At 41.4% G+C, this 25,275-nt stretch overlaps 1 protein-coding gene across 9 annotated transcripts in view; it reads right to left on the bottom strand.

The window, feature by feature from the left end:
- The window catches only part of nrxn2b (neurexin 2b), a 703,630-nt gene that overhangs the window by 268,783 nt on the left and 409,572 nt on the right, over positions 1 to 25,275 (bottom strand). The window contains exon 1 of one of the 9 annotated variants that reach the window (XM_016673333.1): positions 14,306 to 16,167. The exons of 7 other annotated variants lie outside the window; for them this stretch is intronic. In XM_016673333.1, coding sequence (XP_016528819.1) covers positions 14,306 to 14,642 — 337 coding nt within the window. In that variant the 5' untranslated portion in view covers positions 14,643 to 16,167. Of the gene's footprint in view, positions 1 to 14,305; positions 16,168 to 25,275 lie in introns of those variants that run through there. One more of the 9 variants, XM_007555853.2, reaches the window with a different exon arrangement.

The following is a 25,275-nucleotide window of genomic DNA, read 5'->3' as shown; positions in this document are numbered from 1 at the left end:
TTAAAAAGTTTATAGATGTTTTCAGTTTATTCCGAGCAATGGAGGTAAGAATTTTCTTCTTCAACTTTTGTTGTGTTTATCCAAATGTAATGGTCTGTGTTTTTGAGTAAAAAACTTTCTGGATGTTTGTGGCATGACGTATTGTGAAACAGAAATAAAATAAAACAAAGAGCTATGGAAAATTGACCTGAGGTAGATGGAATAAACAAAGTTCATCCCAATGTATGAACAAACCGACAGACGAGTAGGTAAAAAGAAAAGCACAAACAATCTGTTTAAATGTTGTGAGTGGAAACAAGCAGTAGAGGGTATATCAATGGCTTTTAGGTCTGCAGCCGAGAACTGTGGAGCAGCATTGGGAAGCCCCAGATGGACAGTCACCTGGATGCACTTCTATAACCTATTTCCACAGTGAAATGACTGGTGGGATGGGATAAGACAGCAGCGGCACCGAGTGGAGTAGCACAAAAGGGAAAGTGGTGGCGGTGTGGCTATCTCTAGTTCTGCTCCAGTAGGGCTATCTTCATTTCTATGGCATCCCAAAGGCCCTGGGGAGGGGCTATAAGTGTGTCAGGGCTCCTGTGTGCTGGGGGAGAGGTGGGGAGGGCGGAGGGGTTTCAAACACTCCATACCAGGAATATATTCTCTGCTCATCTCACTCTACCCCACTTTCCAACCAAACATTCTCCAGTCGCCCTCCTGCTTTGCAAGCTATTTCTTTGCTTCACTTTATTAATTTCCACCTGACACAGCATGCACCCCCATCCACCTTCTATCCTCCACCCTCCTGTTTGGCATACAGATGCTGCATACAGGGATGACTTGTAGACACCTTAATGGTAGTAGCAGGAGGGGGAAGGGGGGATGATGCTGATGGATGCTGGGTCTGTCAGTCATCACAGGCCTGACACAGATGTGTCAGACAAAGACGCGATCTCTGAAGTTCACTTGAACCGTGTGAAGTAGCTTTCTGCCGGCAGAGCACGAGGGGGTGCGTTTGCATGTGTGCGCGTGTGGATTTTTATAATACGAGGTAGGAGCACGAGCAGCTGGAGGTTTCTGTCTGTCAAGCTCCTTCAGTAAACTTTCATTTTCCCCGTCCTGACACGTTGCTTCAAACGGAGAAAATTCATGCCTCTGCTCAAGCAGGAAATCACATTTTAACCCCTGTGCGTCCTCATACTTTTTTTTCCCCCCGATAACAAAATGCTGCTTCAAAGAATAATCGCACCAACAAATCTGCGGTCCTGAAGATTATCGTTAAAAGATATGAATGCTATTCTTTAAATATGTACTGCTTAATCCTATGGGTAGCTGTAAATCAGATGGAAAAAAACAAAAAACAAACAAAAAAAAACAGCTTAAAAAGAAATCTCTACCAACATTTACCTCTTACTGCAAGAGTTCTTATAGGAAATTACATTTAAATATTTGAAAGTGACACGATAATGGAAAGTTATCTGAGTAACATTCAAGCCAAACTCATGCAAAATAATAAATAAATATGTGAGGAAAGCTGATGACATCTTAAAAGTTAAATTATGTGCTCTTCTTAAGTGAAAAGAAACGACACAAAGAATGTCCTCATGGGAGCATGATGGTACTTTTCAGGAAGCATTCACAACAGCCCTGTTTAGTCTGCTTCAATTGAACTCTAGTTTGTCCGGAGAGTCTGATTCATTTGGGGAGGTGTGAATGCGCAATGGAACCAAAAAAAAAACAGAATTTGGTCTGCTTAAAAACCTAGAACTGGGTTTGGTTGAAGTGAACTCTGGTGCGGTTCGAATGTATGCAAATGCCAAATGGACCAGAGGTTGCTCAAAAAGCAAAAGAGCAATAATTTGTTTAAGATTTTACCAGACATAAAAAGTGATGTGGCAGAAGCTAACCATGAAACTTATTCTTATTCAACGTTGTGTCTAATAAACACAACAGTGTTGTAATCCTAAGCTCCTGCAGAGCTTAATTTGGAAACATATCACATTCAACAACCACTTTAAATCTGAGGTGGGTGGCAGGGAATGTTAGCTGAGGGATAAGGAGTGGGTGGTGGGATACATTCATAATGTTGCTCCTGCCAAGCGTTCGCTTCTGCTTCCGAAAACTCATCTGGGTTGGGTGAAGTGGAAGAGGTGGTGGATTTTCAAGGCATCCGCCATGCATAATATAGGACGCTTTGTTTATTAATGGTGGGCACTCCCACTGGAGACTGAAATACTTGACGTAGGCCCCCCCTGAGCATCGCTCCTTTAATATCTGAAGGCTAAATAATTGAAGAAGCCTTACATCAGCACGGCTTCTAAGGAGCCGGCCTCCGCTTCTCCTGTGTCTACAAAGCGAAGGCGGTGCCCACGCCATGATGGTCTCCCACTGACGTACCCACAATGCTTTCATGTGCCAGGATAGACAGTGGATGGGGACGACAGAACATCCTCCCCACACGTCGGCGATGTCATCATGTCGCCTCCCGCAAGCCCCGAGTCAAACCTCAACACATGCCTAAGGAGTTTAATCTGCAGAAAGGAAATGGTTTGGCATTGAGCCGTTTATGAAAATACACTTACTGACTCTGTTAGTTACACCAGTTGAATAACTATGTTGTTTTCTTATCTAAAAGTGAGAGCCTCATTGGCGTTTCTATCTAGATGTGGTGAAGTTTAAACTGAACCTCAGTGAAAAGAGGATTATAGTGACTACTACACCGATGCACCACGAATTGTTCCAACAAAGACGGAAAAAGAAGAGCGAATAAAAAGCACTTGTGTGGATAAAAACACCTTCTTCACATCAGAAGTTATGGAGGAACTTGCAAATTGGTTGGAGATTATAAGAAAGTAACAGTAGCTTAAATAATAACTTGTTATAACCATTTTGTTTTTATTAGAGATTTTTTGGCACTGGTAGCTTTAACTGAACAGGAGATAAACAGGAAATAAGGTGGAGAGAGAAAGGAGCGTACTGCTCTACAAGTCGGGTCGGGTCGGGTCAGGGTCAGGGTCAGCTTGTTATGCTGTAGAGACAAATAATGAAGCCTGTTTGGAAATTTAAAAAAAGGACCCAACTTGGTGCCAGGAAGGTGTAGCTAGTAAAGTAGTTTTCCTATCCAACTGAGACAGATTTAGCTTTTTATAATCAAATACATAAAAAAAAAACTTTACAAATGAATAAATATACATTTTTAGGGATATATAATATGTCAGCATTTGAATCATTATTTGTTATCTTTCTTCTTTTTTGAGCTGTTTATTCATGGAAAGGTTGCTGCTTCACTTTGGATCACATTAGTTACCAGCTGAAGTTTGATTAACTTAAGAAAACTTAGTAAAATGCAGGATTGCATTTTACAACTAAAAGATAAAAAGCACATTACTAGTCCATGATTTATTTTTCAGCACAATGCATGTGATATCTAATTAACCATCATGTGGTTAATATTTTGAGTTTATTTTGTTTTTTAATGCTTTGAATTCACGCTCTACAGCAAAACCTGTCTTCCACTGATTTAATGACATTTTCCGTTCCTCTTAAATGAAAACAGATTGGCACTTAAACATGACCAGTTCACTTCATGTTCTAGGCCAACAGAACCCAGTGACATTTTGAGGTCAATTGGTTTTGCACCTCAGTCATGTCTCCATTTTGCCTGAGATTGTAGCACAGCTTTTTACTCTGTTCAGTCTATGCAAAATAACAAATGTTTTACCACAAATTATAAAAAAGAACAAAAAACAAACAGTGGTTTCTGCTGTTTTTACTGAAATGTACTACGTATAATACTTGAGGCAAAGTTTACTGACCTTTTTTTTCCCCTCACTCTGTACCTCACAAAAACTTCTAAATAAAAAATGTATTCCAATGCCAATTCCCTTCCCGAGGCAGAAAAACTGAGCTGCAAGCGAAGGAAAAATGCTATTTTTTACCCCCCTTCCAACCAGTTTTTTGTTTTAATAGAAAAGCAATGAATGGATGTCTTGGTAAAATACGTTCATTTGGTCCCTGCGGCACTGTAGGACACTTTATTCCGTCTCTGTGCTCCAACATGCAAGAATGAGACGGGCCAAATCATTTTCCCTGGCAGGCATGGAAAAAACGCTCGCTAGCTAAACTGGTTGCATGCGCAAGGCTCTAGAGGTGAACTATGTGCTGATATATGTCAACTGTTCTGTGCTTTGTTATGTCCCGACAACGGCGTTTTACTGCACCCCATCAAACGCTAATAGAAGAATAAAAGTTGGACGCAGCCTTTCATCAAAACCACAATCTACTTGTTTCAAGGTGAAAGCAAGTTGGAAAAAGTGAAATGAAATTCGAATTTGCATAGTGACTCAACAAACTTACTCAATGGGCAAACTCTAATGTTTTATGACTAGATGATTTTCAAAGGCATACAACTGATGATGAGCTACCACAATCCAGTTTCATTTGAAACAGTTTCTAATCTGTGTAAAGTGTTGCTAGGTTACACAAATTTGCAAGAGAAATAAAGGAAATGTATCCACAGCAACTAATGTAATCCCTTTAAAAAGTATTCGTACCACTGAAGGCTTATTTTGACAAGTTATGACTACAAACTTTATTGTATTTTATAAAACATACCAACACAACATTGCGCAAAATCATGAAGAGGGAGTATGAACGCCAAAATGAAAAGTGTGGAAAGTATGTGCATCCCACCTTATTATTCTGGTACTCCTAAATGAAAGTAAAGCTTACAACCTTTATAATTCTCCTACACAGCAGTTCAGTCAAAGGCCCGCTTTTATTTGGTCGCTGAAACTTACGACTGAAAACAATCATGTATGCACTAGCTACGATTCCGTTACAAATGTGCGCAAAACTTAGTCAATATTTCGCTAATGTCAAAAAAACTCCCACCAATTCCTCCATTTCGTAGTTTCCAATAAATAAAAACAATTAAAATCACACGTGAATAGTTTGTTCACGCATGATGGCATGTTTTTAATGATGGCATTAAAAAACATGCCATCATCCTCCAACTACTTCCTGTTTTCTTCTTCATGGTTTGCATCAGTACCGACATCCATTTGTTGATAATGTGACTTGTGTGATGCACAAAAAAAAAAAAGTGTTTCCATTGCAGTTTTGCAAAATAAACCAAATAGCGCAATTATATGGTCAATTGAAGCGCAGCTACAATCGCCACACTGCACAGTAGCACAGTTGGTAGCACTGTTGCCTCGCAGCAAGAAGGTTGTTAGCCTTCCAATGACCCAAAACATACAGATAGAGGAAAATGGAATTGTTTAAACAGAGCTATGCTGGTGTGTCAGAATGACCCATTTCCGGTCCACATTTAAATCCAATTCAGAATGTGTGTCAAGACTTGACAACCAGTGTTCATAGACATTTCCTGTCCAATCTAGCTGACCTTGAGCTTTTGAAAATGTATGAAGTTCATTCCACTTCACATTTGTGCTTTTCAATCACTTAAAATTTCACTAAAATAACTTTTTTGTTGTAGCATGAGGAAATGTAAAACAGTTCAATCAGTATGAAAACATTTGCAAGGCACTGTGCTCAGAGGACAAAGTCAGAAACATGACATAGAACTACATAAAAGAGCAGTATTATGTATTTTCCAGGCACGTAGTGACATTTTATAGCACAATCAAGTAACTATGTTGCCTTCAGTTGTGATAAAAATTCTGTATATATCACATATGACTTAAAAGAAATTTGACCTCAATTTAAAGCAGTGGTCCCCAAAGTCTGTCCTCGAGGGCCGGCATCCTGCATGTTTTAGTTCTCTCCCTGGTGGTGGTAACAACCTTTTCAGCATGTCAATGTTCTTAAGCCTTTAATGAGCCATCATTTTATCCAGGTGCGTTAAACCAGAGAGAAACCCAAAACATGCAGGATGCCGGCCCTCGAGGACCGACTTTGGGGACCACTGATTTAAAGCCTTGAAATTGGGCCTCTGTCTCTTTAAGACACTCCTGCTCGTTTTGAAACTCCGCCTCCAGGAAGACATAACAACAGAGCTCCTCTATTAACCCTTTTTTTTTGCACTGAGAAGTGGGTCGTATAATGAGCTCAACTGATCCTCAAGGTGTTTCCTAATTGCTGCTGGCTAGTCTGAAGGAGCCGAGTGTGGGAGGGCTGCTCTGTGAGGAGGAAGCTCAGAAACTTTGAAACTCCAGTTCAGAGGAGGAGTTGTACTTCAAAGGCGGAGCTAGGTCCAACCAGGCGTTTGGCACAGCTGAATGGTTGCCAGGGGAGAATAAAGGGTTCCTCAAATAGGCATGAAAGAATCAAAGCACTATAACATGATGTAAAGTTCAAAAAAGTCAATTTTACATAATACTGCCTCTTTAAAGCACCATTTATCCAACAATGTGCTGTATGAAATGTCAGAGCACCAGTCTCGGTTATCAACAAAAAAAACCTGCTGCAACTGAAAAAGAAATCTGACCGAACAGAAGAACTTGCTTCCATTTTGTTCTTGGATGCCTCTCGGTGGGCTTCGTGCCGATACTCCTGGTTTATATATGTTCCATTTGTTGGCTGATCAAATGCTGCAGGTGTAAATCTAGGGAGTCGGGGCAGGGAGAGGGAGGGACTGTGGTTGCATGACAGAAAATGTCAAACCAGCGAGCTTATCTTAACTGTCCAGAACACCTGAGGCGTCCTCTCCGCTCCTCGTGCGTGCGTACGTGCGCGGTGCGGCCTCGGACTTTGTGTGGAGGAAGAATCATGAATACTAATGGGGCTCGCTGAAAGAGAAGGGCTGTGACTTGACTCTCAAAGGAGAGCGCTCAACAGTTCTCCTCCTCAACATCCTGACACGCACACGCTGCACCTGACCTCCCTCTTTGCAGCCCAGAGATAAAGTGGTGATTATCAAACGCACCAGGTTGCTATTAGCACAGGAGTAATAATAATAATAACAAAAAAAAAGAAACAATACAGGGTATTAATGAAATAAAGGTCAGGGTGGATCTGAGAGGGTCGCACGCTGGGAGGTTTTCAGCAATGTCTGAAACCTCTGGACCCACAACGAGGGTGACGAGGCATTACTTGACCAGGATAGGGTAGATGGATGGGAGTGGGCAGCAGCTGACCTCATCAGTATTCATGTATGGTAAGGCCAAACAAGCAGCATCACACAGAGGACTACAGACAGCGACTGTTCTGTCGCAGGAAGAGAACCGCGGCATGTAGAGTTCCGGATTTTAAAAAGAAGATACAAATGGAAACGGTTATGACATTTTAGACAATGACAAGGTATTAAAAAAACATTTAAAAAAATAAATCAGCGTCATGTATTCAGACTGAAGTAGAATAATGAAGATAAATACAGTGGAAATAAACAAGCAACAACAGAAAAGGGGGCTGTGTAGGTGTAATATTGGCACTTAAACTAAAGGTTATAAAAAAATTATACAGTTAAGACAGCAAAGAAATCAATAGCAGACACAACAGGGAATTTAAGTTATACTGAAAAGAGAAAATATGTGAAAGTGGATCCGTCCAAGTACTTTAAGGCTAGAACATGTCGGGTCACCATCATTAATGAATATCGAGAGAAAACATCTCTGGCTCATCTGCCCCACAAACACCTGCCTGCAGGTTGGAACGTCATCTAAATGTATAATCAGCTACTTTAGATAATGGAGTTAAAATTGTTTTTAAGAAATGTATTTAGAGAAGATGGAATTCCATAATGCCACATAATTAGATCTAGTACATAAAACAGTAAACATGACCTGTTTTTGTTTCTCAACATGAGACTTGCTGCATAAATGCACACAAACTGAACTACCACTCCAAATTACACTCCCTGTGACGTGTCGTAATTATATTATTGTTCAGATCCTAAAATATTTTTGCTTCAGGTGATCACAGCCACGCGTTAATATGTTTTTATGCTTTTACGAGCGACTCTGACCTCCTGGTTCCCCTGGGATTAATTGTGATGGGCAGGGGCTGATCGATGTTGAAATTTAGCCCTAAGCGATTCGGGAAGATGTTTTAACCTTGGGAGTTTCTTTTTCTAATGCAGTTAAGCTTCTTATGCGCATTGTAATAAATGCAGATGCACACAAACATGAGCGATCGTCCGAGAAAGCCCAAATGGATATAGTCACTCCAATGCCAAGGACAAGGCGATCCAACCCAGCAGGAAAATCTCTTACAAGCTCTTCATGTAAAAACATCAGTCAGCTTGAATTATAATTAGTTTAGTTTTTTTTTTTTTTTAAATCCCTTTAGTCCTATGCATTGCAGTATCCAGGTATGAATTAATGTCCACATCTAACACTTCCTTTTTAGCTCGCGAGGCCAGAGGCATGAAAAGCAAACACATGCATGCGTTGAGCGCGCCGACACAGGCATGCTCAGATCCATCCCAACTATTACAGGCATCCAGCTGATGGTAAGGATTAATTATACATATGCAGAAGCGAGGCCCGGGCTTGTGTGTTCAGATGGTGTCATGGAAAATACTCCGATCTCTTGGCGTTTTTAACATTTAATCGCATTGCGATCTTAGAGGGGTTTTATTGGGAATTTACTTGACGCAAAGTGGACGGAAGTGAAGGTCGCGGACCTGGTTTTAAGCAAAAAATAAATAATACAAAGAGTGGGGAGTGTGTTCTGGCTCGGTTAGACTAGATGAAGCGTGACGGAACATCAGCTTGGTAGTCCTGCCTCAGATTTTCTATTGGATTTAAATGTGGGCCATTCCCCTGTAGCTCTGACTGTAAACGATTTGGGTCATTGGAAGGTAAACCTCGTTCTGTCATTCATTTAATTTTGTGCTAGTTTTATGTATTAAGTGTTATTGACTTTGAAGCACTGTTTTGTGCTGCAGCCTCGTCCGCTCTTCGAACACAAATTTCTCCCATGGGAGACAAAAAAAGTTATCTTTTGGGGATAAAAGCAGTTTCATTGGAGGTTTAAAGATTGCACTGGTGGACACGCTTCTGCTAGTATGCTAATAACTGAGCTAATTTGTCGTTCAGCAAGTTAGCTACCTTTAGAAACACTTAGCTTCCCAATTACCTTTATTTCAAGCAAGAAACATAAAACATGGAAAGTTGAAGACAAGATATAAACATTAAAACAATCGCTAAGGGCATTGTAACATGTACAAACTATAATGTCAAAATTTAGTGTTTGAAGGCAGATAACATTTAAATTGAAGTTAGCACTTAGCATTAGCTTCCATTGAATTCAATGCGAGTGTGGTGCATTAGTGTTAGGGAAACTAATGTGTATGATTAGCGCTTTAGGGTTAGTGAAATTAACTTTTTAATCAGCTATGTACCAAAATCTGACTGTTCCTGACTGGTCCATCTAATAAAAGTCTGTAAAGGAATCAGAGGACTCTTGGATCTCTTTAATTTAAATGAACGTACAGATTTAAAAAGCTTAACATCATATAAAATTCCAATAAAATACATCAAAGTTTGTGTTTCATCCATCTTTTAAGTCAACTAATTTCAGTAACTCTTTAGTGGATTGCTGGTTGTGCTAAAAAACAACAAATCCAGTCACGTAAGAGCGCATTTTGATGCAACGCACATCTGCTGGAAAACCTCACAGGGCATTTATATGTACGCCTCGCAACAAGAGCCATCATCATTCTCCTTATTGATTGAAAAAGAGAGGAGTAAAGCAGATAATGAGAAAGTGGCGTACATTTGTGTGACTTATCGCCGAGCAGACAGCTCTGTCAAATGTCACACCTCAGTGGTCAGGAATCTCTAATTAGCTGTAATCAGGACAATATGGGTGAGACTGCGGGCATCTGAACCAACTGTCACAAAACCGCTCTGCATACAGATACAGAAATGTTTTTTTTTAAAACCATTAAAGTTGTTGTAGAAGGTGGTGATATTAGACACTAATTCCATTCCAAGACATTCGAGGATGTGTGGAGGAAGTAAGTCAAGGCTGATCCATTTGAGTGAGATTTGACATGAGGTATAATTATTTGCTCTAGTATTAGCTGCCTATTCAGATGTTAAGATGTGGGTTTTACCTCTGCGACGAAAATACCTTGGAATTTAAGGACAAATAAGACTTAGAGGTGTGCTTTGTAGAATCACTTAGACAAAACTTACTGAACAACTAAAGTGTTCTTTCTACATGATGTGGAAAAGCTGATGTACTTGGCAAGTATTAATGTAACAACTGAATAAACGCCTATGTGGAAGTTCTTTCAGCAGAATGTGGCATGGTTAAATTGATTAGCTTCACTTATTAGAGCGAAACAGGTTATGCTACAGATGTAGCACATCAGATATAGTCAAAACACAGTAGCTGTGTTTCCATTGACCTTAATATCGTGCAAATTGGAATTACAAACATAAGTCTGCTTAATGGAAACAACAATTTTGAAAATAATTCACTACAAAATTTTGCTGCTGGGATGCGGTAGTTTTTCGGCTGTATTAACATTTATTTACTCCACAAAACTGCAATGAAAACACATTTTACATGTCACGTGTCGTGACCAACAACCGAATGTTAAACTGGAAAAAAAAATAAAATAAAATAAAAAAAATAGGAAGACAGGAAGAAGTAGGAAGATCAGTTTTTTTGACAACTTATTGTGTGAATAAACTGGTTTATTGAACAGAAAAATCGCAATTGCAAATTTGTGTCTTTTTCTATGTGAGCGGAATATCAACAATGTTTTTCACATGGCTAACGATTCCAACATGCATGTTGTATCAAGTCTGTTGTCTTTCTGTCTGTGTTGCTGTTTATTCATAAATGGGTGGGTGTGTACTACCAGGCGAGCACAGCATGGCTCTCCAAGAGCTTATCCAGACAGAGGCAGCATCATAATCACACCGTGGGATGAAAACGCCAGATAAGGACGGAGCTTTGAATGTTATAGACCCGATATGCCAACATTCTCGAATCTGGTTCAGGGCCACGATTAGAGCTTAAATGAATCACAGGTGCTGCTTTGTAAATGGGATGAATCTGGCGCTTATACGCTACGATGCAAACAGATGTAAGATGGCACAATCGTGGTGGTACGGAAATTAGCAAAGAGGCTCGTCTACATTCTTGGGACACAGTGGAGAAAACTGGCTACTGGAAAATGTTGTGAAGTGAGTGGGCTCTTATCACCGAGTGGGGTATTAGCACTCGTAATATGCTGCGCCACTTGGCTGACAATATGAGAAGAGCTGGCATTTCAGACAAGGACACGATTTGCCAGCCTGAAATGGAGGTATTTATGACGGTAACTGTATTTGACTCCCCACATGAGAGGAGCATTCGCTTGTGTGTGTGTGTGTGTGTGTGTGTGTGTATGTATGTGGTTTCTTGTAGCAGATAATGAAAATGTTGGGAGTGTGCTACTAAAAACAACACAAATGAACCGAGAAGCCGCAGCGTTCGCTGTGTAGGAGTATATTACTAACTGCTACGGCAAATGCCAGGGAGAAAAGCAACAAGAAGAGCAAACACAGCCAACCAATCATCATCTCAATCTTGGTTCAATTTTTTTACTTAGACATATACTTTTATCTGCATGAGTTTACATGATGGAAGCCTGACAAGCTGCTGCATTGCCATGACGCATCATCCACCATTTAGCTTAAGCTAATTTTGCGATGGAAATGCAGGCCCCCTTTTCCAGGCTGAATTTGTGAAACGGCTATAAATCCACAGAGAGACCCCAAAGATCATTTTTATGCTGATTGTGTCAATTTAAACAGCCGAGCAAGTCGAGATGTTAGAGCTTCAGTCCAATTATGGATGCCAGATGGAAGAGAAAATGAAGAGGAGAAAGTGGTAAAGGTTGTCATTTTAAGAGAGCAACAATTTTAAATAATGCTTTTAAAGTGTTTGTGGGGAGACGTGGGGGGGATAGAAAGAAATGGATTTCTGAATACTTTTAAGAAGCAAAACTCTGAATAATGTTATTGGAAAAGTGACGTCTTCTCATGCATAAGCAACCCAAGCAACATCAAATAAACAGCAGGATAACACAGCCTTCAGTAGAATTCTTCTAAGTCTTTTCAATCCGGCCTATTATGAGGGGATTTTTGGTCTTTACAGCAGACAGAGAATTGCAAGCCAGTGAACTGAATGCAACATCTGGTTAAAAGTTTTGGAATTTAATGTCAACACTTTAAAACGGAGACTGGTGAAGAATATGTTTGAAAATCAGAACTAAACTGATTGTCCGTACATTAAGTTTATCAAACCTTAATGGGACAGTATGTGTTTTCCACTGATGCCATTTTATAGCACAATCAAGTAACTGTTACCTTTAGTTATAAAAATGTTCTATATATTAAAAATGACTTAAAAAGAAATTCTGCTTCTTCGGACTCTTTAATGCTTCCTGCTCTTTCTGAAACTCCACCTTCAAGAAGTCTTTACAACATGGCTCCTATATTATCCCTTTAACAATGTTTTTTTTTTTTTTTTTTCCCAGCGTTGCACTGAAAAGCAGCTTGTATAATGAGCTCAGCAGATGTGCAGTTCCACCAAGTGTTTGCTCTTTGTTATTGGCTAGTCTGAAGGGGTTCAGTGCAGGCGGGCTGCTCTGTGAGGTGGATAATGGGTAGCTCCGAGGAGGAGCTGCGCCTTGAAGGCGGGGCTAGGTCCAACCAGATGTTTTGCTCAGCTGAATGGTTGCTTGCTGTAGGACAGGGGTGTCCAAAGTCAGTCCTCGAGGGCCGGCATCCTGCATGTTTTAGTTCTCTCCCTGGTGGTGGTAACAACCTCCTCAGCAAGTCAACGTTCTCCTTAGGCCTTCTAACGAGCCATCATTTGATGCAGGTGTGCTAAACTAGAGAGAGAACTAAAACATGCAGGATGCCGGCCCTCGAGGACCGACTTTGGACACCCCTGCTGTAGGAGATTAAAGGGTTTATCTAACGTGCATGAAAGAATCAAGCCAACGATGGTTTTGATGAGGAAAAACTTTATAACATGGTGGAAAGCTAAAAAAAATAATACTCCTCTTCTAATATTTAAAGCATCAGAAAACATGATTATAGGATCTGGTGAAGATATCCCAACTAAAATGTTACTCAGATTAGCTTGGAGATTTGCCTTTGCCTCATCACATTATTCACATCAGTGTGTGTAAACGTGTGTATGAATGGGTTAATGACTGCAGTGTAAAGAGCTCTGAAGACCTCGACATTGATGAAATGTTATACAAACAGGGCATTATGCAATTATTTTAGCTTCAATGCCAGATACCAAATCTCATTAGTGAGCTCAAGACTACTTCAGCTGGGGAACACATGGGCTCATGTCACAAGTGTAATGCAGTCCTGAGCCCTGGGGATGGAAGTTGTGAACTGAATACATCTACAGAGACTAAAGGCAACCCAGTGACTACTGACGGTCGGTGCTGTGCGGGCGAATCCGACACCCTGCTGACTACAGGTACGCTCTGGCAAAAGTGAGAGGTAGACAGTGGAAGTTAGAGGACTAGACAAGCTGTGCAGACTCACTAAGTGAATTTAAATTGGGCAGCATGAGCATGAACATGCTGAGGAATCAATATGTGCTATTAGCATCTCCTGTCAGCGAGGTTGTAATGAAGCACAGGAAAAGGAGGGGGAAAAAAATTGCAGAGAAAAGCTCGAGTTGGGGAACATCAAAGCGATCATCAGTGTGAAACCCTGCCTTGTCCCTGACAGCTTAGGCTAAGAAAAGCACAGCAGCCGAAGCGCCATAGAGCACTGAGCCAAAGACATATGCTGCAGAAAGTAGGACAAAATATGATGTGCTCAGGCAATTATCTATGGATTTTTTCCCTCAATATACAAAGAACCCTAACAGGCGTCACGTGACACCTGCCGTCTTCAAACCCAGCTTGACACGATTCTTTTTCCTAACTACCATTATTCACTGTTTGGAGTGATTACATGGATTTAAATTTGCCACAGTTCCATAAGCCCATGGGCTCAAGATGGACTATGAACTTGAAAGGCAAGTAGCAGAACCCAGCTGGCTGGGGATCTGGTGGAAAAAGCCCAGAAGGGAACAGGCAGTGGAAAACATCACCCAACAAGCCAGAGCCATGAGCCAGGAGGCTAGCCTCAACAGGAAGCAGAGGAAGCCAAGGAGACTGCTTGTTGAAGCTGGGGGTCATCTCATTGTTTCTGAAATCACAACCATTCCAATGGTTCAATTGGTTATTTAAAACTTGTTGTGAACATAAATTATCCTCTCTAAGAAGATTAAGTCAACCCAAAACTTGAAGTCGTTCAAGTCCTGCTAACACAGATGTGGTTTTCAATGGCGGCTTCACCAAACAAATCACCAAAGAGAAGCAGAAAAACAAAGGTCTTACCATGGCCCCCGCGTGTCACAAAGGGCATCCGGTTGATGGCAATGGGCACAGTGCCATGTTTGTTGTGGAAGTGGTGAACATGGTGGGTGGTGCTGAGGGAGGAGGAGACTCGGGCGGCTACGGCTGGACATGGGAACACCAGCAATGCCAGAGAGAGCACCAGCCGGAACAGCAGGGCAGGGCTGGCCCACACCACGGGGGACGCCGCCGCACCCTGCCTGGGCACCAATAGCAACCCTCCGTCTACCTCCACTTCCACCTCCTGCTCCATGGGGGCGGGGCCTGAGAAGAAGGGCAGGCCTCTCCCCCTCATGCGACACAAACAGGAAGTGAACATCTCAAAGGAATCCAGGGCCCATGATCCCCCCAGCCTACCAGCCTGGGATTGGACAAAAAAATAATAATAATAACAAAGGAACAGAAAATACAGATTAAAAAGAAGTATAAGCCAAGAAAGGGGGAACAAAAATCAAAAGCAGATCCTTTGCTTGAAAATCCCAAAAATGACTGGAAATAAAATCACTGAAGAAGAAGAAGAAAAAAATACAAGATCCTTTCTGAGATGAAAAATCTCCAGGAGTCAAATATTGATATCCAGAAGCTTCTTGATCCTTTAAAACCAATTTTCCTACTCCTACCCTAAAACAGCTAATTAAATCTGATAAACGGAACTGTCGAAACAGAATGTTAGCCGATAAGTATTAACTTAGCAAACATGGGACTCCATCTTAGACACTTGTCTGCGATGATCTTTCAGTCAATTGTTCTTCAGGATTCCCATTGCCTTGGGGAGATCTTCAGAGGTTTTCTCCTCCCATAATCCGAGCCTACCATCTCTGCTTAGTCTGCCCGACACAACTTATGGCAGCCGAACGAGAAAACGCATCTGAATAAAACCAGAGTGCAGAATAAACAGGAGCAGACAAGGATGCTGCGAAGAAGGAGCGTCCAAAATCCGGTTCTGGGTTTTTGGGTTTTTTTTTATAGAATCCTTGAGGGAGCTATGAAACCCTTTCAGTCAGGAGCCGAGAGAAGGAAAAACACAGATTAAGACATAAAATGAAGCACTCCGGGGCAAAGGAGGAATCTGGAGCCGGAGCAAAAACAGCTGGCTATTTCCAAGCACGGCGTTGAAATCCTTCCCCTCTATTCTGGCAGGATAAATCAATACGGGTCATAGAATGCTGAGCAGCACCCAAGAAAAACAGCTTAACGAGATTAAACCATAACCAAAAGCGCTGAAGTGCCTGGCGTGCAGTTCATCGCAACAATCTTCCCATCCTAGGACTGACAAACAAGCTCCGTCCTACTTGCTCCCTCCTCTCGCTTTGAGAATCCACTGCTGAGCCGCTTCAAAGACCGCTCTCCAAGGTGGGAAAGCGACGGGAAACAGTTGCGGGTCCCCTTGACGGAGCGCCGACGCGGGAAGCTGCTGCCGCTGCTGGCTCGCTCAGACGGTCTGACGGGGATGCTGCTGCCGCTGCTGCCTTCGCTGTGAAATTCATGCTAATTGAATCAGAAGCTGCAGCAACGAGCACATCCTTCCTGCCCGCGCAGTTCTCCCATCTCCTTTTCCTCCGATCGAGTCAGCCAGGGCGCCCACCCCCCCCACCTCCACTCTTCCTTCCACCCCAAACTGCATACAGCTCTGTACTTGGCAAACCAAAAAGGAGGGGGAGAAAAAAATAGCTACCAAAAACCAAAACAAACAAAAAAAGAACCTGTGATAGGAGACGGAAAAGAAGGATAAGGTAGACACATTTAGATCCTTTGGATGAAAAGACCGTCAGTGTGATACACAGGGCAGCGCAGTGATGAAGAGGGAGAGGGAGAGAGGGAGAGAGAAAAAGAGAGAGTGTGTGTGTTTGGTTGTCTGGCTGAAGCGGAGAGGGGAAGAAAAGTGAGAGAGAAGGAGCGGGCGAGTGGGAGGGGAATGAAGGAGAAGAGGACACATGTAGAAACGATGGAAGAATTGCATGGATGTTGTGTACAATAGATAAACACGTAGAGAAGCTGCTGATTTTCAAACTGATCACTCTGCTGTGAGTGACATGTCCTGAAGATCCACATGCTAGAGATAAACCCATCACAATTCTGTCACTAGTTTCCGATCTCCAACTTCTTTGTTAGAAATCTGAGTTGATTCCAAGAGCTGTAGCATAACAGGACTTAAAATATCTGTTCAGCCTTCCTGTCATGAACAACTACTGATATTTGAAGAAGAGGCAATGCTCTCTACATCATGGCTTCCCAACACAAATAAAGACAATTATAAAGTCAGCCTTCTATCACCTGAAGAAGGAGTAACTTCTCAAAAAGATTATGAGAAACTAATGCATGCTCAGAAAACAAATTCAAAATATCTTTGTTAATTTAGGACCAAAAAAGATACAGACCCATTGTCGCCGTATCAACCTTCCAGACCTCTCAGGTCTTCTGGTTCTGGTCTGCTCTGCATCCCCAGAACCAGAACCAAACATGGAGAAGCAGCATTTAGCTGCTATGCTCCTCTAAGATGGAACAAACTTCCAGAAAACTGCAAAGCATATGAAACACTGAGTTCCTTAAAGTGAAGGCTAAAGTCTCAGTTGTTTAGAGTTGCCTTTGATTAATAATTGGAAAGCAGATTAATTCTGTTCTGGATTACAACTTTTTCTTACTTTTACTTTGCCTCTGTATTTTAATGTTTGTTTTTTGGTTGTTTACTGTATTGTGTAACCCACTTTGAACTGTTCGCTGGAACATGCTATACAAATCTACCTATCTTGAAGAGCTTACTGGTCCTGGAAATAGCCAACTTTATGCCTTCCTCATTCAATAACATCATCTACATCAAAGATTGTGATTTTGGTTGTTGAAGCAAAGCTCCGGCTCTTCCTCAGTGTTCTTTCCATGTCTTTCACAACATAAATGTACTCAAAGTATCTCCCACATCTCCTTTCAGAAAGTCTGACGCATTGAGATGACAAGAGAAGATGAAGAGCAAGTCCCAGTCATTCCCATTAAATCTGAAAAATGAATTTCAAATGTGAGGAAAATTTGCGCGAAACAAGATAAAGAAAGAAAGCAGAAATGAGGCGGAATAAGAGAAACAGAAGGTGGCGGGGGAGATTGTGTACGAGATAAATCAGGGCTGATAAAGATCGTATTTGGGACAGGAGCTCAGCGCGGGAGACAAGAAGCAAGAAAAATGGCCGAAGCCAAGAAAAGGCAGGAGACGTCCTCTGCGCTGATGGAGAGAGCTGAGCCTGGGCTATTACTCATGTGTTCGCGCACCCACGCACACAACAGCCAAACACACTCACCCCAGTCAGCCAGGTGGGAGGGTCCCCCGGGAGACCGGAGATGCTGTGCTTGCTGATGGAGGGAGGAAACATCGCCCAGGGTGACCAGGACAAGAGTTCTGATCCGGCGCTAAGGCTGAACTCCCGAACTCAGAGCCAAAAAAACATAAAACTTCTCAATATTCTGACGGTTATTCATCATTTGATTTTTTTTTTTTTCCCCCTTTGGTAATGACAATGTTTCCTTCAGAGGGCAGTGTGTGGACTGGGAACTCATTATGAGGGAAAAAAAACTCAGAGGAGTATACTAACACCTGCTGCTGAACTCCCCTACGGCAACAGAAGAAACAAGCAACACAGAACACGAAAACACACACACACACACACACAGGTGAAGAATTGGCCCTCGATGCACACGCGTGCATAAAAACCGCAACACACACTCTGGCAACTGTTGTGTCAGCGCAGCTGCCGTATGATGCAACGACTCACATCTCAAAAAGGCTAAAAGCTACCAGGCTTCAGACGCTGAGCGTTCTGCCGGAGAAATTACAGACTCCAGAAATCCTTCAGGGGAAAGTACGGTCATAGATGGAGAAGGTGGGCTTAGCTGACTGACAGATGTGGGATCAAAGCCTCTCCTCTACACTCTAATCCCGAGGAAACATTCTTATGATTACACACCTAATTAATTAGACTTCAAACTTCTCGAGATGTTGAGAAGCCAAATACAAAGTAAGAGGATTCTCTCTCTTCTAAGTGTAAGAAGGAAATTACAAGTGAGTTTAGCAGTAGAGGTAATGTTAATGTATGGGCCTGTAAAAAACAGTGCAAGGTTTGAAGACACTCAGGAAGATAAAAGGAGCTCGATGCAAGAGCAGACTTGCAATTTTTTGTGTTGGAACACAAAAGCTAGGATAACGGGACAAGTTTCATCTCTTTAGTGAGTTCAGACAAACACCACAAAAAAGCAAATCATCAATTTTTAACACCAGTTTCCCCATTTCTACTCAGTAGCTTTCTGAAACACTAAGGGCCCAGCGTCGGCTGCTTATGTAAGGACGCTGCAGGGGGACTTGTTTTAGAATTAGGGAACAAAGTTAGATATCATTTCATGGAGTGTTGAATACATCGGACAAGATTCCAGGCGTATGTTTAATACATTAACACTAACGGTAACCCTAACATTAGATAACTTTAACCCAACAAAATCAGGACTCCATTCAGGCATTGTTAGTGGTTCTTCTTCTGCTTTTGAGATGCTTTATAAAGTCTTCTTTTCATGAAAACCTAAAAAGCTGAGACTCACTTTGAATTTCACGCAGGAGCGATGCAGCACATCACCGCCTGTGTACTGCTTGTGTTTCGTACTGTTTTCTCATGTTGTTAAATAGTAATTCAACTTTTATTTTTTGACAAAAAGAGGCACAGCTGTGGATTGTTTTATCTGTGACGCTGCTTTCTAATGTCTCAAAGAAGAAAGTGACTTTCAAACTGATACCTTTTCTTTTGTTAGTAAGGGAAATACCAACAGGAGCTTGACTCTTGCATTTCTGTTGCTTTTCTTTCTTTTCCTTTGGCTACACTGGGTTTTGTCAACTTCAGTAAATAATCCATATAATGTCACTGAGAGTGTTAACCATGTGCAAAATTTGTGGGTATGAAGGCTGATTTAAATGTGTGAAAATATGTCAAAAAGCTTAAGACCTCCTCCTTTAGATCTGTTGTATGACTCCAAAACGGCATGTCTTGCTACCATTTTTGTACTTTGAATTCTTAAATCCTATGATTTATTAATTGCCACTGCTTGTTTTCTGAATCGATTCCCGTAGGATTATAATCTTCATCACAGTCAGTGTCATTTTCCTACCTCCTTCATGTGGTCAAAATTCCCCCCGGTTCGCTTATTCAGAATGTTTTCAACAGTTTCCATATAAATATACAACTAGTCAGAATCAATTTATGTCTTTATGTTAGTTAATTAATGTGTTTTGTTACCCATCAAACACTGTAATCCCCCAAAAGGTCATAACAATATGTGCACCATATGTGGCGCTGTATGGGGAGTACCAGTAAATTATTTCACTCACAGCTGGAGAGTTCTTTTTTGGCCTTTCCAAAGTGGAATTTCATGGTTGAACTCAGAGAAATTTCTGAACAAAATAATTTAGAGTGCTGTATGAACTGCATTGCCATACAGAGCCCTTATTTATATGGGTATATTTAAACAACGCATGGGTTGAAAGAAAACTGACTGAAATAAAGCGTAGCTAACTCACAGTGTGCAGAAGTAGAGTGTTTGCTTGATCTAGTGCAATACCAAAGAATAATATTATCACTAGATGTGTTTGCATTACAAATGTGCTCAAACCTTTATTGATTTTCTGCTAAGGTTGACAAAAGAACAATTTTGCAATTTCTGTGTTTCTATTAAATAAGAAACACAATTACAATCACGTTAAGTTTGAAAATAATAAGTTATGAACAAAACATGCTGCGCCATCATCCTCCAACTTTGCGCCAGTGGCAACAGCCAGTTGGTGATCATGACTCATGATGTGAAGAAAACTATTTCCGTTGCAGCTTTGCAGAAAAAAAAAAATAAAAAAAAATAAAAAAATTCAGTACAGCCAAAAACCATCTCATCCTATAACACAATTTTTTTTCTCCAAAATAGGCGTGTTTGCAGCAATCACATTTATTTTCAAAATATCAAACTGCACAAGTATATGGTCAGAGGAAACGGAGCTTCTAATGCTCACAGTGAAACGTAGTAGCACAAAATATTTTTTGTAGTGAAACCTACAATAAATGCCTCCATACTGAGGCTGAAAACTGGAGTATGGAGTAAGACAATGCTAATCCTGCTAATCGCCGCAGGTCAAACTCATAACTTCACTGGACTTTGATCTGAATCTGGACCAAACAGCAAGTCAGTTCAGACCCAATCCTCAACTTATTTTTACCTTTAACACTGAGGAAACAGACATGTGGAGGACAGCGGAGCACAAGTCAGCCAAAGTTTTAGTCAAGTTACTGATGGATACTATATTGCTTTTCTAAAAGTGAGTAAACCCATGTTTGAAGCTGAGTAGACTGTTTAGAAGCTCCACTGAGACAGACTATTGTATTTTGATTTAACTAATTAGTAAGAGAGTTTCCAAACCACTGACCTCAATAAATTTGTGTTATTTTTCACCTCAGCTGTAATATGTCTTCACATGGCTTCACTAACTGTTTGGTACAGTAGTTAGAAAATGTGCTTAATTTGGTAAATATTGAATTTTGACTTTGCAAATGGAATTTGTACAAAACATAATATTTATGCAAATTAGAATGCTCATTGGATGCAGACAACCACAGAATCCACTGAGGGTTGCTTCGTATTCTGTAGCAATCTCTTCAACTTTTACCTACAGCTGTTTTGATGTTTGTTTTTATCATAACTGCATGCAAAGAAATACACGCTATTTGTGGAGTTACATTTATTAGACTTACATGGACATTTCTTCCTAAATTGGTCACATTTCGTTAGAGGTAGGACCCAAATGTAAAGTGTAATTGAAAGCAAAAACAACACAAACAAGCAAACAAGGAACTTACAATGAAAGAAACTGGGGGAAGACGTCGGGCAAAGAGATGAACTGGGGAATAGGCAAAGAAACGCAGATAAAGACAGATGAATCAGTGGAGTATAATGCAGAAAGGAAGCTGTATATACACTGAGGAGGGAGTAGAGAATTACATGAGAACAAGAAGAGCTAATCACAAGTAAATAGATGCAGCTGGAGAAGGGAGCAGGCAAAAGCAAACAAGGAATTGAGAAACAGCTGGGAAGAGGAGCAGGCTGACCAGCAGATGGAGAGAGAAAGGTGAACAGGATGAACAACAGAATCTAAGTCAAACAAAAACCTGAAGGAAACACGTCCTAAGTAAGAACAAATGAACTGACGCAGCAAAATCTAAAAATATTGCAAGTAAATAGGTAACAAAAAAAAAAGCAGGAAGAAAACAATGAATAAAGAATGAGCACAAATACCAAAACAACCTGTAATACTGACTAAATTAGATAACTCATGATGCTCTACTGAAAGGACTGAAAGAAGTACAGGTCTACAAACCGACAATTGCATGCCTTAAAATATCTATTTTGCCAAAAGAGAAATTCAACAAATTAGGATTTGCTCACAGCTAATTCTTTTAAACTTTTGACCCCACAAAGAAATTGGATTTGGACCTTTGAACAATCAACTTTGAGAACCAATTGTCTAAACTGTTCATTTTACAACAAATCCTTCATGTGTTTCCTCCTCCCCGTGTCCCATCGTCTGAGACGTCAATTTGTTTCAATCAGTCGAGTTAATCCCCAATTTTACAGCGTTGGCTTTATCAGTCCTGCAGCGTCAAGTTGTAATCTTCTTAGAAAACTGCTCGAGATTCTAAAAGCTTGCCTCTTGACCAAATACTGAGAAGTCTGAGAACAACACATGTATGATGGTGGGAAAGAGAAGAGCTCGCTGTCTCCAAGTGAACATAGATCACACACAGCAATCAAACTGTGCTTGCAAAACCGAGCGCAGTTGGACGCGAGATTATTACAGTACCCAGCTACTGATTTGTCTCGACTAACTGGTCTTGCATTCTCATTAATTTTTCATTTAAGCAGCGCAATTGAAACTATATATATTTCTTGCTGCAGGGACGCTCGTCCTTACAACCAATCGGCTTTGCGAGTTTCAAACTCTGCTGCTTTGTTTTGGTGGGGAAAAGAAAAGACAGTAAGGCCATCCTATAGACGTAATGTGATCCGTGTTTATTTACTTACGTTAATATGCTTCTCTCGGGGAGTTTTTTTTTTTTTTAATTAAAATCTATTGGTTTTCCACAAACCCAGCATCAATTATCCTGCTGGAAGTCAGACGGACACATTTACCCAACAAAGCCTTGAGAGCAAGCCGCAAAAAAAAATAAATAAATAAATAAAATAAAATAGTAAGATGGAAAATGGATGGAGATGGAGCAAAAAAATATTGAGCCATCTATCCAGAATAGACCAATGCATTAGAGGACAACGCTATAGGCAAAGGAATCCACTAATGGCATTGTGGTTTCACTCGTTATGAAATGTAGAAAATCTAGTTAAATGGATCTTTGCAGCACATGATATCAGGCTAACGGTAACTTGGAGGGATAATGACAGAGGTTTAACGTGTCGGTATCAATAAAGCCAAAAAGAGAGAGAGAGAGAGAGAGAGAGAGAGAGAGAAAGGAGATGAAAAGGAATTGGGCAGGATGAGAAGACACGAGGGACAAAAGGGGGGAGAATGTTTTAGATAATTAGAGAGGCTGGATTAAAGTAAACCGTGTATTGTGGGCAAACGAAGCCTCAGCTGGGAAGAGGAGACTAAAGATAAACTAGGTGAAGGGGGGAGTCTCCTGCTTCACTTGGATGGGTGAGCACATCTTAATCATGTGGAATGATACGTCCTCAAGGGGAGTTAGCAGGATAAAGCAAGGAGATGGGGAAAAAATACATTAATCAGCCCACCGCCCACGTTCCTTTTCCACAACACCATGACAGTCGTTTTCCCTGAGCTCCTATCAGAGATTGGATGCTCAATGCAACCACCTGCCACTCTACAACAGTTCAGTCTGCTTCAATCGAACTCTAGTTCATTTGTAGCCTGGCCGTGGCTTTTCTAAGCAATACCGCTCGATTCTAATCTTGCTTCACAGCTCAGTCTAGTCTTCCTCCAGTTGACTTGGGCTCCACAGGTTGAATTCCAACCAGGCCAATCAGCAATCAGGAGGCAAAGTTGTGAACGACAAATTGTAGTCTGGCTGTAATTTTAGCAGAAGAAGTTGAACAAAGTCATTCAGTTCGTGTTGGCCACACTAAAAATCTGGTTTGCTTGGAGAGGTGTCCATGCGTAATTAAACTCTGGCCCGCCTAAAAACTGAGGTCTCGGTTCGGTTCAAATGAACTCTGTTTTCGTTGGAATGCATATGTGAAAGTTAAGCGGACCAGATGCTGCTCCAAAACCAGGAAGTGGACTATAGCCCAGGGCATTCTGGGTAAACACAACCAACACAAAGTGCGTGAGTCTAGCGCTAGCAAGGAGAAATGGCTTAAGGTTTTTTACCATTGACGAAACATAAATCCTGCAATAATTAAAATCTGATGCCATTTTGTTCACATTTCTTGAAGAAGGAAGTTGTGTTGAGCATCTTCTTCAGAGGTTTTTCTGTTGTCTCCTTCAGTTGTTCTAAGCGGTGAACAGGTTTGGTTTGTCTGACAGTGCAGTGTGAAAGCCAACCTCACCAGCTGAAAATGTAACAAATGTTCCAATTTTGGTCCCCAAACGATCCAAGTCTACCGGACTATCAGGTGTGAACACCCTGAGGGTCAGCTCTGTATCGTGTTTGATAACTGCACAGGTGTGACATCTATCACTAGGTTGGGATGTTACATTTTTAAACGCAGTAGGAGTTTGTTGCTGCAGTGGTGCTTTCTCAGCTAAATCAACACCATCCCAACAAATAAACACAGCATTAAAACGACCTCCTCCTATTGATAAAGCAGGACGTATGAGACTCCATCCAGCCCCAGGTACGGCCGCGGTCGATGTTCCCTAAAAACTACTTTTAAACTAAGTAATCAACAACCCTCGGCAGAGCCCACCCGGGAGGCTCATCCCACGTCTTTTACTTTTTCTGGGCAGTTTTACTCTCATTTATTTAAAGGTCTGTTATGCTAATGCATGCACATAAATTATTAAGTGGAGGCTGAAAATGGTTGCTACAATGCAGAATTTATCACACCGAGAGCAGTGCTGCTAATTTGTTCCACAAGTTAAACATAAAATAATCCATAACACCTGCCAAAGTCTGTAGATCTTCCTCAGGCGGGTTTTATTTTTTTCCTTCTTCTTTTGCTTCACGCCAACATCATCGAAATGCAAACGAGGGATACGACTTGTGGGCTGGAACGCTTTCCCCCTATCGAGCTCGCTCACTCACTCTCTCGCTCGTCCCCTCCCACCCCCCTGCCCTACAGACATCCATCCATCCATCTCTGCATTCTAACACTGCGCGGTGAGTCAGCTGTCACTGTCTGTCCCTGCAGCTGTGGTCCCAGCTGTCTGGGCCAGATGGCCTCGTCTCCACCTCATTCACGATGTTTACGAGGGGGCGCCCTAACCTGGAGCCACGGACAACTGCCCCCGGGACCGTGCTGCTCTCGCTGGGCTCAAACTAAATGGAAAAGAGATGCATGTGGCGCACAAAGGAGGTGTCGGTACTAGTCACTCGCTGTGACAAAACCCCTCCCCACCCACCAAACTGCGATTACACCTTTAAAACTAGCTCCAGCGGCATTCAATCTTTTTTTTTTTTTTTTTTTTTTTCTAAAGGGCTTCATCTTTCTACGTGCAACAACTTCATAGGTTGATATACAGGTTTACTGTGACCTGAAAATGATTCCTTTCTGCGAGCTATTGTGAAGCTAATAATTGGGGTACATGCTGAAAGGTTGGTGAGGAGGGAGAGTGCCTGCTAAAGCCATTCCAGAATAATACTGGCTCACAGTAATCTCTTGCACACAGGGAGAATTTCTGACAAGGATTTAAGGATTTTAAATACAATTTCTATACGCAATGAAGGCGCAACAATAGCACCAGGGAGCGA

Source organism: Poecilia formosa, unplaced genomic scaffold, assembly GCF_000485575.1.
Source record: "Poecilia formosa unplaced genomic scaffold, Poecilia_formosa-5.1.2 Scaffold73, whole genome shotgun sequence".
Taxonomy (NCBI): Eukaryota; Metazoa; Chordata; class Actinopteri; order Cyprinodontiformes; family Poeciliidae; genus Poecilia; species Poecilia formosa.
This window is presented reverse-complemented; position numbering and strand designations above follow the sequence as displayed.